The sequence below is a fragment of the Laccaria bicolor genome, genomic scaffold (genome assembly GCF_000143565.1).
Source record: "Laccaria bicolor S238N-H82 LACBIscaffold_29 genomic scaffold, whole genome shotgun sequence".
Lineage (NCBI taxonomy): Eukaryota > Fungi > Basidiomycota > Agaricomycetes > Agaricales > Hydnangiaceae > Laccaria > Laccaria bicolor.
This window is the reverse complement of record NW_001889900.1, coordinates 473620-490979: the sequence shown is the minus strand read 5'-3', so window position 1 is coordinate 490979 and position 17360 is coordinate 473620. Positions and strand designations below refer to the sequence as shown.

Sequence of the window (17360 nt, the reverse complement as noted above, 5' to 3'; positions counted from 1 at the left end):
CAAAAATATAAATACACCCCCACCTTGTCCCTCCCCTACCCCCTCCCTTTAAGATAAACTGTGTAGTGTGTGTAGTAATACATTTCAAATACATTACAACTCAATCTATGACTTCTACATGTGAATTTTATAAGGAAATATGAATGCCAAGTCATCAGGATAAGGTTGGAGTTGAAAAAAACTTACTCTGCCTGATTCCAGTCCTATTCCACTGGAATGACTCTATTCCTGCAGGATTCCCCTGGAATTCCACTGGAATGACCCCATTCCTGCAGGATTCCTGCAGGAATGGGTGGGGCACTGTAAAGTACTGGTCTCAGAGGGGTTAAGAACTAGGTCAGTAGCATAGGTATCATCTCGTCAGTGGAGAGCTCGTGACTCTCCCTATATGCTAACAGTTTTCCTCTCCATCCTTCCTCAGAAGGTCTCCAACACTTCTTCGCAGCATTCCGGGAGAAGGGAGTTTGTCTATGCTTGTGGCTTTACCAGGGCAAAGTAGCAACTCACGTTAAGAGATCAACCATTCAATATCCCTAGGTAATCATTGAAGGTCATTACACCAATATGAAAACCTGTCCTCCATCTCCTCGGCTTGCTAGGAACACTTCGTCAATAGATACACGGACTGCTTCAGTACGCTTTCCCTGAACAGGTTCCCACACTGAGTCACACTAGTCAATGAGTCAAAACACTTTTCCAGGGTCAGTTCTCAAGCTATTTATTTAATTCTTTCTCTGTTGTGTGCGCATATATAGTCTTTATAGTAATCCCAAGTTTCTAAGGTGTAGCATGTTTTGATCTCTTGATATCTGCAGATAAATGCTCATTCAGCATAAAACTGAATATTATCTGAGTGATCTTGGCCTTAGATTTCGGAAAAGAGCCATTTTTGTTTGATAATATCTCAAGGCATACCATAAATATTCAATTACAAGAGTTTTGAGCTGAGCTGATGCTCCAGTGAACCAAAAACCACTGAATGGACCAAATCGCACTTGAAAGGGAGAAGGTCACATTCTGTCACACATGCCACAGACATCTGACGAAGCGATGGGAAACTGAAGTGACTAAGCAAAATGCCCAAATTGGGACAGCATGACATCTGCCTCATTGACTGGTTTCACACTGATCTTCGTTTGCAGCACTGATAGCATGCGATATATTATTCAACAATGTGAATTTGAGTTTGTAACTAGATATTACATAGGGTATGATGTATGTGCACACTCCTCTCAGTTTATAATGTCCATATCCCTTGTATTTAAAATTTCCGACACCATTCTTTATTTGGGTGCCTCATTGACCAGTGAATGACTGTAGCTAAATACCTTGGAACAGATGCATGAGTAACTACTCCTACTAAAAATATACTTAATCTGAAACATGCATATCACGATGACTACTATTTGCAGAATGACTTTCCTCATCATCATCATTGTCTGTGCTTTTTGTCATTTCTACCTCCTCATTGCTTTCCTCATCACCACTTGCCTCATCATTGCCTTCCTCATCACCACTTTCCTCATCACTGCCTTCCTCATCACCACTTTCCCTATCATTGCCTTCCTCATCACCACTTTCCCCATCATTGCCTTCCTCATCACCACTTTCCTCATCATTGCCTTCCTCATCACCACTTTCCTCATCATTGCCTTCCTCATCACCACTTTCCTCATCATTGCCTTCCTCATCACCACTTTCCCCATCATTGCCTTCCTCATCACCACTTTCCCCATCATTGCATTCCTCATCACTGATTTCTGCTCCCTTCTCTCTGAGCAGCATTGAAATGGCAAAATGGCCTCCATATGATGCTGCCTGGAGTGCATTTCTATACTTTCCTCCTTGTGCATTTACATCTGCTCCCTTGTCTATGAGCAGCTTTGCAATGGCCTCATAGCCTCGAAGTGATGCTGCCTGGAGTGCATTTCCATAGACACCTCCCTGTGCATTTACATCTGCTCCCTTGTCTATGAGCAGCTTTGCAATGGCCTCATAGCCTTGAAGTGATGTTGCCTGGAGTGCATTTCCATAGACACCTCCCAGTGCATTTACATCTACTCCCTTCTCTATGAACAACTTTGCAATTGCCTCATGGCCTCCATATGATGCTGCCTGGAGTGCATTTCTATATGCCCCTCCCTGTACATGTACATCTGCTCCCTTCTCTATGAGCAGCTTTGCAATTGCCTCATGGCCTCCATATGCTGCTGCCTGGAGTGCATTTCCATAGAGTCCTCCCTGTGCATCTACATCTACCGTCATTTCCAACAACATATATGATGCTTCAGTTAGTCCAGCCAGTGATGCATAATATAGTGGTTTAGCAATCTCATCCCTCTGTTTTTTTAGGTCCATACGTTGGCTATCTATATCATAAATTCGAACCCAGTTCACAAAAGCATTATTTCCATCAGTCAGAAGCTTCATAATCAATGCAAATATTGAAGATGACTGGCAACCAGAATGTGCATGTGTGATCCAGTGTTCTGCAGCATACTTTGCAAGAGGGGAAGATACATCCAGATTTATATGACATGGCTCAGAAGTGTTGAATTGCAAAAGGTAGGCCAGACAGATTTGAGATATGACAGAGTGTGAGAGCTCCTCACTGAAACTGAAGCATTGGACTTGCTTCACATTGTGGCTTTGAATATACTGAGATATGAGATATTCTTTGACAGAAAAGTGAGAAAGCTTGATGACACCTGTTTGATATTTAGCAATCATTTCAACCTAGCATATTCTGAATTATACCTTCTGATTGGATAACCAAACTAGAACACATTTTCAAGACATCCTTGATATCTAGAAGTTCATTATCAGATTTATACTCTGATCCATTCTCAGCAGAAAGATCAACAGCAGCAGTTGCAGCCAGTTCTGTCAGTTTAAGTGGACGAACAGCAAATGACAGCCACTGTAAAAAGACCTTAACATAACTGTGATCTTTTTTCTTGATCCCCAGCAAGATTCGATCATATGTTTTCTCCAAACCCTGAGGTAGATCAGCTAGCTGCTTTTTCAGATCAGTTTTTGTATGGCACTCTTTAAGCTCATTTAGCTGTAATGCAACCCAACGAAACCTTGAAATTTTGTTTAACAATCATCAAGTCATTCAGATGTTGATAATAAACATACATTCCATCTGCTTGTTCCATCAACCTCAACTTGATTTGTTCTCGAATGTCAGAATTCCATTTTTGCAAGTCAAAGTCATTCTGAAGCTGATAGTCAAGATGGGCTTCAAGATCATGATTCTCAGATTCCTTAACCAAATCAAGATAATGAGAAGAATTGAACTTGTCCTCAATCTCCTGTTCTGGGCGGCTAGTAACTATCAAGTGAAGCCCAAGATTTCCATCTTTCCCCAGTATAAAAGTCTGAATCCAGCTAAGAACCTTTTCCCTTTCAGTGCATTCATCAAGAGCATCCAGAACAATGAATGTTGAGCTAAAGCCATCAAGAATTGTTTGAAGAGTATTCTGCAGATCACCCAGAGTTGGCTCTCGATGGCCATTGTCACAGTGAGCATACAGATTCCCTAAGACCTTAGGCAGTCTACCCTCATATTTGAGAGAAAATTGCCAGATGAGTGATCGCAGCAGTTCATCATGCAGCTGGAAATCCTTCTGTGAGTCTCTTCCATCAAAAAAGAAATATGCAGTAGCAAAATTGAATCGTTGGGAAATATTGTGAATTATTGCTGAGCTGTGACAAGAAAAATCAATTTAATTCCATAAAAATGTTGAGATAATCAACCTTAAAATGGTTTTCCCAGAGCCAGCTGGATAGACTGTCAATAACATATACAAATTTTGAGAGCAAACTTACATTTCCCCTTGATCCAGAGAAAGCCAGGCTGTTTGAGCCACCCATAAAATGTATTTCCCTTAAGAAACCATTGACAGGTGTCTGGTTGACTCTCCAGAATTGTTAGTGCAGCATTGTAGTTAATAGACTCCTTGGGTGGAGAAAGCCACTTATAAATCTCCTTCCCTGTAACAAAAAAATGGTGTCAATTACATGTTTGAAATAATGACCTGCAATGATACCCAGTTGTTCATCCTTGATCATCTCAAGTGTGATTTGAATATTTGGGTCCACCCCTACCAACACCCAACAATGTTGAGATGAAAATGATTTTTTTTTTACTACTCACCTTGATTGATGGTACCTATTGAAATATAAGTGAAGGCAATAAAACCTGATGGTCCAAATGCAACAAACCATAGTTAGGGCCTGTGTTCACATTTTGAGCTGAAATGTTGTTTATAATGTCAGCTTGAAGATTTGTCAAGAGCTCTGCATGGTCTGTCTGATTTGAGCAAGCCTGAACTATATTTGTAAGGATACTGACCAGCAGGCATCACTTCTGCATTCAGAGAAGGAATGGATAGAGAAATAGGCAAGTCAGAACTTGTAAAATCTAAACAGAGTTATCAGAAATTGAATATAGATATTTGGAGCAAGCATGAACCAGCCAAGATGGGAGAAGGGTGTTGCAAGAAATCAACAGCTCCTTGTGCAGGCCCTTCAACCTGATTAACTGTGTAATTAGAATTGATGAAGGTCAATATCAACCTTATAGCAAAACATTGAGAAGTAACTCACAAGCAACAGTCATTTCAGTACCTGCTGAGACCAGGCCTTCATTCAGAACAGGAGCAATTGGTGGAGAGGTAGGCAGGTGAGATCTCAGGAAATCTATATGAGTGTTACCAATCATGAACCATAGCAGTTTGGGGTTAATGCAGACCAGTGGAGATAGGCAAAACTTGTTGCGAGTGCTCAACCACTCCACCCCCAGAGACATCAACCTGGTCACCTGGAAATTTGATTTAATGAGTGATCAATGTTCACTTTGGGGCAGGAAGATTAAAAAGTATCTTACTCGTGGCTATGTTTGCTGCGCAGATGGTCGAAGATTGAGTTATCAAGATAGGCGGGGCAGAGCTGGGGCGAGCTATATTGATGCTAATACCATCCGTGGATTCAGGTATCGGAGAGAGTAATCTCGTGAATGCTTTTTTCAGACTGTAGAACGGTTCGACGAAAGGGTCGCTAGGTAGAGTACACATTGTAGACGACGAGATGGAAGTTAAGAGGAAGATGCGTGTTCAGGTCGTCCATCGGAAGCCGACCCTAAACACGCCACCAGAATGTTCCGCGACCCACCTATGGGCGCTCCAACTTGGTGTCAAGTCGACGTTGTCTTTGTTCCCCTCGTTGAAGGGGGTTTCACGACGAGTCGTCCAATGTTTCCTCTCTGGGTCGTTCAGCTACTGCCGACATCGCTTGGAGACCCGACCTCCCGCTGTGATCAAAATGAAACCCGATGATCGATTTTGTCGACTTGTGCTGATATAGAGAGAGGAGGGAGCCGTTGAGATTCAAAGGATGCGCTGCATGGGCTTCATTCCTGAATCAGCTCTGAGTGAGTTCCTCCTTCTGTTAGTCTTGCTCCTCTTTCTACCTTAGCTCGTTTTCCCCTTCTGTGCCGCGACCATACCCTCTCCGTTAGTCTAATACATTGATAATTCTGTAACAGTTCCGGTCCTCTTAACTTCGTCATGCTTGTAAACCATACAAGACCGCAAACCACAGATTTCCACTAGTCTGGCAATTCAAATCTTGGAATTGCGAAGTTCACTGGATGCTTACGGTACAAACAGGATTGGAATCGGCCTTTTTTGCTACAATTCCATCTTTGCACTACCACCGTAACGCGCTTGAAGCCACTTTGCATAACACGGAGGAGACTTCGTTAGTTCAAGTTGATCGTCAATATTTCGTTCCTACAGGTCGACAACGCCTGTCCTAACGGCCTTTCGGTTGCAGACGTAGTGGGCGTTTTGAACGATGCCCAGCTCGATACCCTCTTGAAAAGCTCCACACACCATGCTGCGTCACTGCCGTCCATCTGGTTATAAGCGCAAGCCTCAGTCGGAGAGCTGGAGAGTGGGGATAACGGCCATCTCTCCTTTGGTAAGCTATCGCCCTTGCGTTACTTATTCATTCGTACCCTTCCTCCCTCGACCTCTGGATGCCTTTCACCTCGCATATATTCGATATTTTGTTCGCTAACTGCCCCCGTTCGTTACTCAGGTTCTGGTTTCTTAACACCAACGCAAGCCCAACTTCGATGCTTGTACCCTCTTTCTTCCACCATGACCCGCACGACCGGTCAACTTGCATCCCCTCGTGCATCGACTCACGAAGAAAATTTCGCCATCGTTTAATCCTTTTAACGAACCCGCCTCCATAAGCTCGTTCATCTCTTTGCCAGTGGCTATAGGCAGACCTTTCAAATGCATCGATCATCTGTTCGGTTGCACCCAGCTATGTGGCTATTCAATCATTCTCCTTTCCCAAAGCTCGAGCACTGCTCAGAGATTCTCGTTTACCTCAATCCCGACGCTCTATTTGTTGTTACGTACATGGTATATGTACCACCCAGTGGCCCCGATCTCTCCCCGTACTACAAGAACTCGTTGTCTCCGGACTCAGCGTTCACACAGCGTAGATCCTCCGTTGTGAGCATGGGCTGCCGCAACGTCAACGTCACACATACGGATTGCTTTGCTCATTAGGGTCTTGTAAGTTTGGATTAGTAGCAACCGACGACAATGGTTACTGATACCCGCCTTCTTTTCCAAAGGTTTTTCGACCAATAACGAACTACTGAGGGCAAAGGCCGAGGGTGAGAAACACCAGACTCATCAGGGTCCTCGTCTCTTCTCGCGTGGACATCGACACCTGTGGTGGATGGGGGGCGTGGCTATTGCACATAGGTCAGTAAGACTTCAGTGCTTCGCATGTGTCGCGTTAGTACTCACAACCATCGTACATAGGTTTGTTTGGGGTGCGTATGTATGCTGTGCTTTTGCTCCAGGGGAAGGAGGGGGAGGGCTTCAAGCATCAGTCTCTGTTCAGCCGATCGAAAGAACAGCCTCAAGCTTCAACGTCGGCAAAGTCGAGACGTTTGATTATATTACTTACAATGGGAATCGTACCATTACAGCCCTGACTCCGTAGCTTGACCGATTCGTGTTGGGATACTACCCATGTCAATATTATGTCGCCATCTCCCAAAACATGAACGGCCACTCGTTAACTTTCTACTTTCACAAGTTTCACAACGACGATGACTGGTATTAAGTAAAAACTGGGTAGGCATTCAGCAAATGGTACACTCATTTGAGGAATCGATCAGACGATTACATTGCACTACCTCTCAATTTACACACGAGCACAGGCTGTTGTAAATGTAAGAATCACGCGAAGACTACCTTCTTTTGCCTGCGGAATTCACGGGAAAGGACGCAAACGAGACAGTTCTGGCTTGGTTCTGGCGTTGAAGATGCCCAGAGTCGAGAATGCGGGATACCGCGAGAGGTGCGGGTGAAGAAGTGGTTTACGGCCATTCAGCGCTAACTTGACTGAAAGTGATTGGAAGTGGTGTATATGCGACCTGCGTCGGTGTCGTGGAGCAGGGGTTGGGGTGGGTGGAGATAGGTGTTAGGATATCTCGAAGCAGGGACAGAATGTTGCGAGAATTAAGTGTGTGAGAAGCCGCTGCGTTCGTTGCTCAGAGGAGGAATGGAACCGGAAGTGGGCTGGCAAATCCACTTTTGAGAGGAGCTACAACTGGCTCATATGAACGGTGCACTGCCTCTGCAGAAAGTCTCGCTGATCATGACCCGAAGTCAATGCATGATGGCCTGCAAAGTAATCAAAGACGACGGCCCAAAGTCCTCCGAGTTGGCGGTCGCGTTGACTTGCAAGCGAGCGGATTCCTCGATTGTGGGGTCTACGCGCTAGGATGAGTTACATTGTAGGGCATGTGTCGTCGAGGTTTGGGTCCGGGAGGGAGGGAGCCTATGCAGCAGCTGTCCGTCAGGATTTAAAAAATCCACCGATGTGCATAGATCCAGCGGTGTACTCTGAGGTTGTTAGAAGAGCGAGCCGTTAATATGAATTCGTTATAGCCCGAAGACAAGCGTCGAACGTTGAGCTTTTAGCTAGTACTATGAGTCGGTGATTAGATACGCGGACGTCGACTTCGCTTGGTCCGCCGACGAAGGAAAGCTATAGTGGAAATAAGTTTAGACCGCAGAAGAAGCGAGAAAGCAAGAACTCATCCTGATAATAATATGATCTCCAGTCGCATATCACTCGGAACGACGTATTCACAGTGACGTGCGTCCTCACTGGGCACCAAAAACACTGCAAAAATAGATCAGCCCTCTGGAGTTATGACTGGGGTGTAACCTCACCGATAACCCAACGTCATGGTATCCTTGCCATCGACGAAATCCCTCAAATGGTCCTATCGGTTACTCATGCTCGGCTTTTCCGTTGATAATTCTTCAAGTCATGAGTAAGTTGTTTTACGACCTCCCGAATAGACGCTAACGTAAGTTGGACCAACTTCCATACCCTACAAACGGAGAGTGTAAATTGTCACCGGCTGGGAGCAGAAACCATGACGAGGTTCTAAGATACATGCATGAGTAAGGACAGAAGGGGAGAACCAAGAAGACGGACCACAGGAGGGTGAAGAGTCCCGGTGCGAGTGTGAATGGCCTAGCAAAATGATGAGTTTAACAGGCACCAATATCGCGAGGATAGTGGGAGTCAAAAGACGTTTCAAGAAGCCGGAGGCTCTTCGTGATCGTTGATAAGGGTAGTCATTCTGTCAAAGGGATGGTGTTGTTCGTATCATCGAGGAACAATTTTGGGAGACTTACCATGCAGATAGGAACTCCACAGCACGGCCGTCCTCAATTCCATGTGCAAACCGAAAGGGCAGAAGCGACTAGTCAAATTCTCCGTCGATTACCAACGGAGGTGGAGGTAGCGGCTACAGGGAATGGAAGTTGAATACTGGAAGATCAAAGAACGAGGGACGCGAGGTATCATACTCACCCCAGTCGAAAGGACCTCTCCAAAAAGTTCGCCACCAACAGGGACAACCATCGCTCTGAATCGCCACCCCCAATCTCCCGAAACCGTTTCCCTCTCTGCTGTCCGCCATCCAAGCAAGAAGGGGTAAGGACATACGGCAGGATTCTGCTCTGGCCTGTACGTAGCTCGGCCATGCACTCAGAGTTGACCGCCAAGTGCTTTCTTTCGAATCTTGTGCAGCAGCCCAGAGTTGGCCACGGGGAAGAGAAGGTTGGAGAAAGCGGTGAGCCCTTGCCTCTCTTGTGGGTTACTAAAGAATAGAGGAGGGCATGACGAATGAGAGCGGGGTGGACTTTGTAGGTCTGTATGCCGGCGTCAGCAACGTGTTTTGGGAAAAAGAGAGAGGAGAAAAGAAGTACGTACTTTCACTTCATCAGAGCCTAGACATCCTAGTCGAAGAACCCAGTTCCTCCCCTTCCATCGCGACGTTCCCTCAAATTCACTGTGTCTTCTCGGTTTCACGGATGGACCACAACGAGGAAGAGGGCACGATGACGACAGACGGGGGAAGTTCAGAACCATTGTTGTTTACTTGGTACACGTAGGCGAGGCGACGCGGCGCCTGGAGATGGACGTTGTAACTTTTTCTTATGAAAGGTCGTAGGGTTGAAGGTTGAGCGGCCTGGAATGAGTTTCGTTGGCAAGCGGCCTTGATTGCAATGAGGGCGAGGTCAAGATGATCAAACACGACCAGCTGGTTCCGTTATGTTTTGACGTTCGCCTGGGCACACATTTGCTTCAAAGTTCAACAGCACCTGCTCACGTCAGTAAGCTTTACGCACGAAAAATGCTCGACTTCGGACTCACTGGCGACGAAGGACGAAAGCGAACGTCACACCTGGGTCACATTCGTCTTCAAGAACACTGTGACGATAGGTGACCGCTGTGACTCGAAGTAACAGAGGTACACATATATATAATGGAGAAGCACAAGCGTGGAAGATCGTTTGGAATACTGGCGGAAAAAGGAAGGGGGAAAATGCGTATAAGTTCATGGATTGGTCACGAGGGTGAATGGGATTTATCGCCCAGGGTTACCAAAGGGTTACGTTGGGGTTACGATACTTATGTTTAGTCACTTCCACAAATAATACCGATTCTTCAGCACCATTGCGCGCTTGATCTGCAGGCCATTATTAATCCCACAACACAGCGAAATGGTGACATACCTCAATTTCCCTTTCCAAAGCGTCCACATCCCGATAACATAGGATAATTTCGGATGAGTGACCCCGCCAGACAGCCTTCACCTCTTGTAAAATTCCGTGCGCCAAAAGCGTCTTCTCGTGAAGCTCATATATCCTGTATCGAATTCTTACATGGGTGAAAACCAGTGTCATCAATGTGTTGTTTCCTACGGAGTAGACAACATTGATACCCACCTTCCGACGCTCCTTTCGAATTGCGCAATATAATTTGCGTCCGCTTCGGCCATTATATTTTCATCAACGGCGGTTTGAATTTTTCCCTCCAAAGATAAGAGTCGAACTCGCAATTTCTCCATCAGAACCCGTGGGCGCCGCACTGCGCGTGCCATATTGAAGAGCAAGACGACGCTGCCGAGTAATATAGCGCCCACCCGGACTAAGTCTGAGGGAATGAGGGATAGAATGACCATCCAAGTGGTCGACGCGATCGCTTGATTATCCTGAAGAAGTGGGCACATGGTATGGAATGCAGGACCGATGTCGCAAGAAAGTAGCAAAGTTATATACCTGTGGAAACGCCGCCCGAGCACTTGAGTGAGCTTGAGTAGGTACACCCAAGTACAGTTCGCTTGCCAAAAGGTCACCAATACACAAGGCCAACGACAGCCGAAGACTAGTATACTTCTTCTCATACGAGACTTAGCCAAGCTCCTGAGAAAAGCAAGCGCTCTTGAGCCCAAGTGAAACCGTCCTATCCCCGCAGTTGTATACCGGGTCAAAATGCGTTGTCGTAGAAGCCAAGTAAGTTAAAGTAGTGGCTAAGTCGCTCTTCGAATGCATAAGACGTACTGTGAGGATTGCTCATCGATAAGCAATCTACTTGTGGCTTTCAAAAGAGCTCAGATGGTGCCAGGAGATTCAAGTCAAGCAAGTCGATTTTTGAACGGACAATTGCATAAGGCTTACTTTACAAATAGGATGACAACCAATACTTCATGGTCTTGCCCCGACAGCCAAAGTTCCGGGGGTCGTTTCTTTTACGGCCGGAAGCTCATCCATCTTCCCCATCCACTCGTTCAACCGTCTCCCGACAACGTTCCATTCGTGAAGGGCCCGAAGATCGGCAATAAGTGGGAAAAGAAAAAAATCTGCCCAGCTTGGGTGTTCCCCAAAGGCAAAGCCGTCTGGGGCCATGAGAGATTCAACAAGTGTAAGGAATTCCTTTAACTTGACGACGCCGCTTTCAAGCTGCTGCCTGATTTTTTCTTCAGATAACTTTCCTTCATCCATGGCTTTGACGCGCGGCTTCACCACTCCGACTTCGACGATAGGATATCCTGGATTTTCTCAGTTCATTCAATGAAATTCCTCTAAACATCAAGCTCACCGAAACATGCTGCTAAACTAACCAACTCCCACATCTTCTCCTCGATAACTGCCCCACCCTCTCCAGGGGCAATGTGTAAGCTTGGACTCGGTGCGATCCTGTCGATGAATCTGACGATAGCCTGGCTTTCACGCAGCTTGACATCGACGCGCTTGCCCTGGTCCTCATGAATGATAAGGGTAGGTAGGAAACCAAAGGGATGATGTTCAAAGGCTACCGGACTCGATGGTGGTGTAGATACCTGGTTGTATTTCAAACCCTTGTACCTCAACCCCATCGCTACTGTACGGGTGAAGGTGGAGAATGGGGTGCCAATCAGTGTGTACGGTGTAGATTCCATGGTGTTGCCGAATTTGAACTGGTAGATCGGCTAAGGCAGTAAAGGGTGATGGCAGGGGAAGATAATCTGCAAAACTATATAAAGCAGTTATTTTGAAATGAGTGGAAACCTTGGATCATGGGCTGCTACGAACAGATTTAAGTCGGCGAATTCCTGTCAGCGACTCTCGGAGGGGGTGATCGTTTGAGCAGTGACTCCGGTCACTTCAACAAAGAGACCTGTATTTGGAGAGAGCGCCTTTAAACCATTTGAGGTGTCGCCATAGTGGAGAAGATATGTGCCCTATGATAGACAGGCAGCAGTAGAACAGAAGGATGTTGGACTCAGGGCTGCTTGTGTCGGATATTGCCGAACTCCAGAAGATTAGATTAGATTTAAATATCTGTCTTGCCTCTTACTTCACAATCGCCATGCGAAAATTCACCTATGTCATTGGTAGCTGTCTTCTCTCCGCTATACGACCTCCTAATATTGAAAATACGCAGAACACATGGAAGAAGACGAGGAAACGACCAAAACAATTCCACCTTGGGTCGAACTTGAGTACGCCGTAAGTCGCGATGCCATGTAACACACGGTGGACAAACAGCTGACATCCACACTAACAAGTAGCATATGCGCACGCTCGCAGGACCAGAATCCCATGTCCAATTCACTCATCTATCAAAATCATCGCGCGACTTTCTACGATCTACATTCGACGCGCAAGAAGATAATTTGGCAAGGGTATCCTTCCACCAACATGGCGTTATTGAATTGCTAGCGGATTCTGGCATCCCTTTGAACAACGTGTGTTTGTTGGACCCAAAAGCTGAGAAGGAGCTGTCGCCGGAAGACGGGGATGGTCGATTTGAATGGTTTCTTTTCGGGGTACGTCCAAGGTCTATCAGCACCACTCGGCTTTTGTTGACTCGTTGGAAACAGGGGATTCTTGGTATGGCTTTCCGTTGAAAACACACAATCCCGGACGGTTAATCTCTTTGCCTGAAGGCGACGACCCTCCGCGTGACAGAACTGGAGAACTCCGCATCCTGGGGTTTCCCACTCGACATCTAGGGTCTGTGCAAATGACCACTGACACAGCTCTTGGAGTGACGAAACTTGTTGTTCAAGATAAGATTCAACTGAATGATATTCCGTACATTGTGAGTTGATACCGGCTCCTTCTCCCCCACCTTCGGTGATAACAACTATCCCAGGACTATCCTACGATCAAGTTCAACGCGAAAGAATCAGTTGAGATGCCATTTAGTAAGTTTCTATTTCTCTGAAGGAAACCTGTACTCATTTAACATGACAGGGTATATCGCAGATGGCTCTGAGCCACGACTGCCTCCAGGAATGAAGAAGCTCCTGCATGAGGATCTCAACAAAACTTTCGATTTCTAATACCTAAGGCAAAGACAATTTGACTGAGTGGATGAAGCTAATGCAGAACCTATCAAAAAGAACATTTGTTTTTGTCGCCCGCATGGCCAGCCAACTCCCAGACCCTTTTTAAACCCCCACCTGTCACGGCAAATCAGCAGTTGTCATGCACTTGTTCCTTGCGTCAGTAGTGGACGTCTGGACTCGCGCTCCACGACTCGGATACAACGCATCAGATAGGATACAAGGTTAATACAGCAAGGACACAATGATATAAGATGCATATGCAACGAGACACCAGATGAAGATAAAGCAAAAGTAATAGCAGAGTCCATCCAAATAAAAACGACGGATGATGTGGATGAGAATCGTCTCCATATATATAATACAGGAGGATGAATATTGAATGCCAATAGATATAGTCTCACGCGTGTCATCTACTCACACAGAAATGCGAAAGAGAAAGCAGGTACTTCATGACGATGTAGGAGTTGGAGAATTCCGCGACGTGTCTGATATAGGCTTCGCTTCCCATGGAGCAGGGATCCGCGCCACGTCGGCCAAGTTCTGGTCGGCTCTCGCGTCGTTCAGACGATCGTGGTCATTCATGCCCATTCGGGCACGACACCGCAATAACCGCAGTTTCGTGCGTTTGATCCCTGCAACGTGGGGCTATCAGAGGATGCTTTAGAAGGACTTGAAGCAGGGCAGCGTACAGGTACTGATTGTTTCCCGACCCTCATCCATGTATGGATTACCCGTCTGCAATAGGTCGTCTTGTAGTGCGTAAAGGCACCACAAGGATTCTTCATATAGCTTCTCGCATTCGTCTGGGCTCGTCGCTTGATCGAGGAGCTCCTTCCGAGCAGCTGTTCGGCTCTGAAGGCAGGGGCGTGAGTTGGTTGACGGGTACAACAATCTCGGACCTACCAGAACCAGAGCACGATCATACACAAGCTGGTCAAGCCAACTCTTCGGGCCATCGTACTGAACCGGCAACCATGTCTTCACCAAGGCTGCGCGGTCATTGCACTTCATAAAGTGGTCTTTAAACCAACACAACGTTATCCCAAGGTCGTCACTAGAGAGGCCAGGAATAGTCTTACCGTCATCAAACCCATCACTGACGACAAAATTCCCATCCGGATGGCGCATCTTCATATGTTCCTGGAAGTTCCTCAGCTTGTTGATGCCCTTCTGCGAGAACGACATAAGCAGCATGTACACTGCGACGCATGTAACGGCATTGTATTCCGCTTCTATGTCAGCGTGTTTCCGCCGTTTCCCGTGTTTCTCTGCCTCGCCCTCGCGTTTGATGAACTTGGTAGGATCGGGTAGAGGCTCTAATAATCAGATTAGCACACAGCCAATCTAGGGAAAGAGGACAACTAACTCTGAGGCACCGCCTCGACGTACTCATACATCTCATCCGCCCAGTGCGTAAGCACGTCCGTCTTCTGCGCTAACTCTTCAAGGGAAGATAGCAAATCATCCTCAAGAGGGTCCCGCTCCCCTTCTCCGTCCAGCGTGATGATCTGCGGCCGTCGAGGCGACGACGGCACACTGCTTTGATCTCTTGACGGAGATGCGCGTGAGTGCCCTGATGAGGAATGCCCAAACAACTTCTTGGACGCAAGACTCAAAGTTCTATTTAGGGCGTTCGATGCCGCCCTTGAAGCCATGCTGGAAGGGGAGGAGGAGAGAGGTGGGGCAGAGATGTTGGGTGGTGGTGAGAATGTGATGTTGACATTGTTAGCGCCATTGTTGTTCGTCGGTATGGGGTATTCTGGGGGGTAATCGTCCGTTGAGGGTGTTGGAGGGATTTTCCGGTCGTGTAATGGTCGTCGGGGCTGGGATGTGATTTCTAGAGTAATGAGTCAGGTGGGAAACGATCTAGAAGGGGGTAGACGCACTCGACAGCTCGAGTATCGTCAACCAGCACGTATTCGCGACGCAGCTGGCCATCTTCTTCTTTTTCTCCAGGTATAAAGGAGCCTTCTGTGGAGAGCGGCTTGAGCGACTGGTGTCGCTCATTCGCACCCGTGAATGATGGTCCCCGTGGTCTAGTGACAGGTGCAACGACCTTATCTCGAGATGATGATTGACTGAAAAGATATTGATAGGTGTTTTCAACGAAAACAAGGCACCCACCTGTCCCTGGGAAGCGCTCCATTTGCAGAATGGGGACTACCATCTCATTCTTCTGCCCCACCAGATACCCTCCTAAAATTGAATTTGCTTGGGGGGATCATAGCCTTTGGGTCGAGAACCTCCGGCGGTATCACCCGGTGGTGTTCGGGTGTCGAGGGTCGCGCAGTCCAAGGCTTGTCTTGTTCAGGTGCAGTCGACGACGAGCTCTCAGCAGGCTCCGGCTCCGACTCCCGCGGTCTCGGGAACTTTGACTTTGCGAGCGCCGTGCTCCCAAAAAACTCTTCGAAGCTTGCGCGTTCGGGCGGGTTCCGTTTCAGAAGTGTCCTGATGAGCTTCTTGACATCGCTTGGAACTGGGGAATCCTCACTTCCACCCCCAAGTGTCTTCGCAGTTGTAGGATCCTCGTCAGGGAATTTGATGCCCTTAGAGTTTTCGATTTTCTTCAGCAACTCGATGTGATTCATAGCTCGGAAGGGTGCTTTTCCGACCGCCATTTCGTACAATACAGCGCCTACTGACCAAAGGTCAGCCTTGGCGTCATACTTCTCGTATATCAGTATCTCAGAGCCATGTACAACCTGTTGTAAAACATTGAACGAGATTGAATCATGGCTAATTCCACCCTATTCACGGAGATCCACATAGTGTTTCAGCCATCATCACATTGGGTAACGACCGTGCAAAACCAAAATCTGCCACTTTAAGGATGGGTACACCTAAAGGGTGCCCACGAGCGAGTTCTTCAGGAGGGGCAAGATTGAGGAGCAGGTTCTAAGATGTGTAAGTTAGGATTATGGCAGGAGGTGGAGGTTTTTACCTGTGGCTTGATATCCCTGTGAATTAAGTTTCGGTGCCGCAAGAATTTGAGAGCACGGGCAAGTTGTCGTAGAAAGCTCTGAACAACGATTTCATCTAAACCGCCCGCCCGAGGATGCGGATAGTAATGTGCCTGTGTGATAGTGACTTTAAGATTTGGATTTCACTTTGGAGGTTGTCAAAAAGCTTGGCGCTGAGGTGTCCACGTTTGACGGTCTTGATGGCGACTTGATGTCGCGTTTCCTGGATATGGTGAGCACAAGCACTGGCATGTTGATTGCACTTCTCACCTCGTGGTATCCCTTATACACCGTCGCGAAGCTCCCCTTCCCCAGAAGACTGACGGTCGCGCTTCATCGTCTTCTACTAACTTGGTTGTTGAGTCGTAGGCGGTCGTCGTCTGTCTTGAAGTCCCCACTGTGGGAGGCATCGGAAGGTAATTGAATTGAGCAACAGTACTCAGTGATCGCGTGGTCTTTTAGGGCTTCCAAAGCTTCGCCAAAAAGCCTGGTACCGCACTGTAGGGACCTTAAAGCATGGGTGCGCTGTTCGGGCGCTGTGGTCGACGTTGAGCTCAACAGGGAGCAAGGCTAAAGGAGGTAGCTGACACATTGTTTGTCAACGAATGCCATGTCAAACAAGTCAGCGTTGCTGAGTCACATCGACGATGCTCCCTTCCAGAGCTTTTCTCTTGCATTTGTCTTTCTCATTCCCCGGCGGCTTACCTTCTTTTGTGGATGGACTTGACTCTCTGGCATCCTTGTTCTGTATGGGACCCAAGGGTTCACGACGAGGTAGTAGAATCTGTTGACGCCGAAGGCGCCTATTGTGATGGGCGGTGCTCCACACCTGCGTACGAGTTCGTACAGCAGCGAAGATGTCTCAAGAATTCCAGGTGCGAAGTGTACTAGCTGGACGCGGAAGCCTCGGCTGACAATCTTTTTGGTAGTAGTTGGTGTCAAGTCTCAGCCCCCGAAGCCAGAACACGGTCGCGATCCACACCTCTTTTTTTGTGTCTAAACAGCCCTTCCAGTGTGCCCATCGCTCGCGGTGAGTGACCGGATCATCGAGGCCTCAGCACCCAAAGGCACAGAGTTCGCCTTCGTTTGAACATCCGTTTTCATGCCTCCAACTCTTTTACAAGGACGGAGGTGCTGCGCGGTAGCTTAGCGGGTCGTGC

General features: G+C 47.2%; 7 protein-coding genes across 7 annotated transcripts; 3 read left to right on the top strand and 4 right to left on the bottom strand.

Annotated features, from left to right (window-relative positions):
• The first annotated feature begins 5205 nt into the window (after positions 1 to 5205).
• On the top strand, positions 5206 to 5899 carry LACBIDRAFT_304890 (uncharacterized protein). Its single transcript, XM_001885160.1, has one exon. It carries the CDS (start codon positions 5657 to 5659, stop codon positions 5822 to 5824), a length of 168 nt encoding a protein of 55 aa, XP_001885195.1. The 5' UTR covers positions 5206 to 5656; the 3' UTR covers positions 5825 to 5899.
• Positions 5900 to 6344: 445 nt separating this feature from the next.
• On the top strand, positions 6345 to 7038 carry LACBIDRAFT_330816 (uncharacterized protein; the record flags this gene model as incomplete). Its single annotated transcript, XM_001885159.1, has 5 exons — positions 6345 to 6536; positions 6594 to 6599; positions 6727 to 6794; positions 6855 to 6865; positions 6896 to 7038. 5 exons carry the CDS (start codon positions 6345 to 6347, stop codon positions 7036 to 7038), a joined length of 420 nt encoding a protein of 139 aa, XP_001885194.1.
• A 1344-nt stretch (positions 7039 to 8382) lies between these two features.
• Positions 8383 to 9519, bottom strand: LACBIDRAFT_304886 (uncharacterized protein). Its single transcript, XM_001885058.1, is given in 9 exon segments — positions 8383 to 8499; positions 8551 to 8698; positions 8754 to 8778; positions 8800 to 8866; positions 8932 to 8945; positions 8961 to 9045; positions 9052 to 9169; positions 9176 to 9270; positions 9340 to 9519. The coding sequence occupies 3 exon segments, from the start codon at positions 8754 to 8756 to the stop codon at positions 8444 to 8446; spliced, it is 207 nt and encodes a 68-aa protein (XP_001885093.1). The 5' UTR covers positions 8757 to 8778; positions 8800 to 8866; positions 8932 to 8945; positions 8961 to 9045; positions 9052 to 9169; positions 9176 to 9270; positions 9340 to 9519; the 3' UTR covers positions 8383 to 8443.
• A 1592-nt stretch (positions 9520 to 11111) lies between these two features.
• On the bottom strand, positions 11112 to 11845 carry LACBIDRAFT_330814 (uncharacterized protein; the record flags this gene model as incomplete). Its single annotated transcript, XM_001885057.1, has 2 exons — positions 11112 to 11455; positions 11506 to 11845. 2 exons carry the CDS (start codon positions 11843 to 11845, stop codon positions 11112 to 11114), a joined length of 684 nt encoding a protein of 227 aa, XP_001885092.1.
• Positions 11846 to 12255: 410 nt separating this feature from the next.
• Positions 12256 to 13331, top strand: LACBIDRAFT_291291 (uncharacterized protein; the record flags this gene model as incomplete). The annotated part of the gene is made up of 7 exons (XM_001885158.1): positions 12256 to 12280; positions 12331 to 12395; positions 12458 to 12715; positions 12770 to 12779; positions 12836 to 12990; positions 13045 to 13096; positions 13146 to 13331. 7 exons carry the CDS (start codon positions 12256 to 12258, stop codon positions 13232 to 13234), a joined length of 654 nt encoding a protein of 217 aa, XP_001885193.1. The 3' UTR covers positions 13235 to 13331.
• Positions 13332 to 13377: 46 nt separating this feature from the next.
• Positions 13378 to 13548, bottom strand: LACBIDRAFT_304882 (uncharacterized protein; the record flags this gene model as incomplete). The annotated part of the gene is made up of 1 exon (XM_001885056.1): positions 13378 to 13548. The coding sequence occupies one exon, from the start codon at positions 13546 to 13548 to the stop codon at positions 13378 to 13380; it is 171 nt and encodes a 56-aa protein (XP_001885091.1).
• A 139-nt stretch (positions 13549 to 13687) lies between these two features.
• Positions 13688 to 15386, bottom strand: LACBIDRAFT_304881 (uncharacterized protein; the record flags this gene model as incomplete). The annotated part of the gene is made up of 6 exons (XM_001885055.1): positions 13688 to 13872; positions 13930 to 14092; positions 14144 to 14556; positions 14607 to 14896; positions 14973 to 15077; positions 15127 to 15386. 6 exons carry the CDS (start codon positions 15384 to 15386, stop codon positions 13688 to 13690), a joined length of 1416 nt encoding a protein of 471 aa, XP_001885090.1.
• Between the last annotated feature and the right edge of the window lie 1974 nt (positions 15387 to 17360).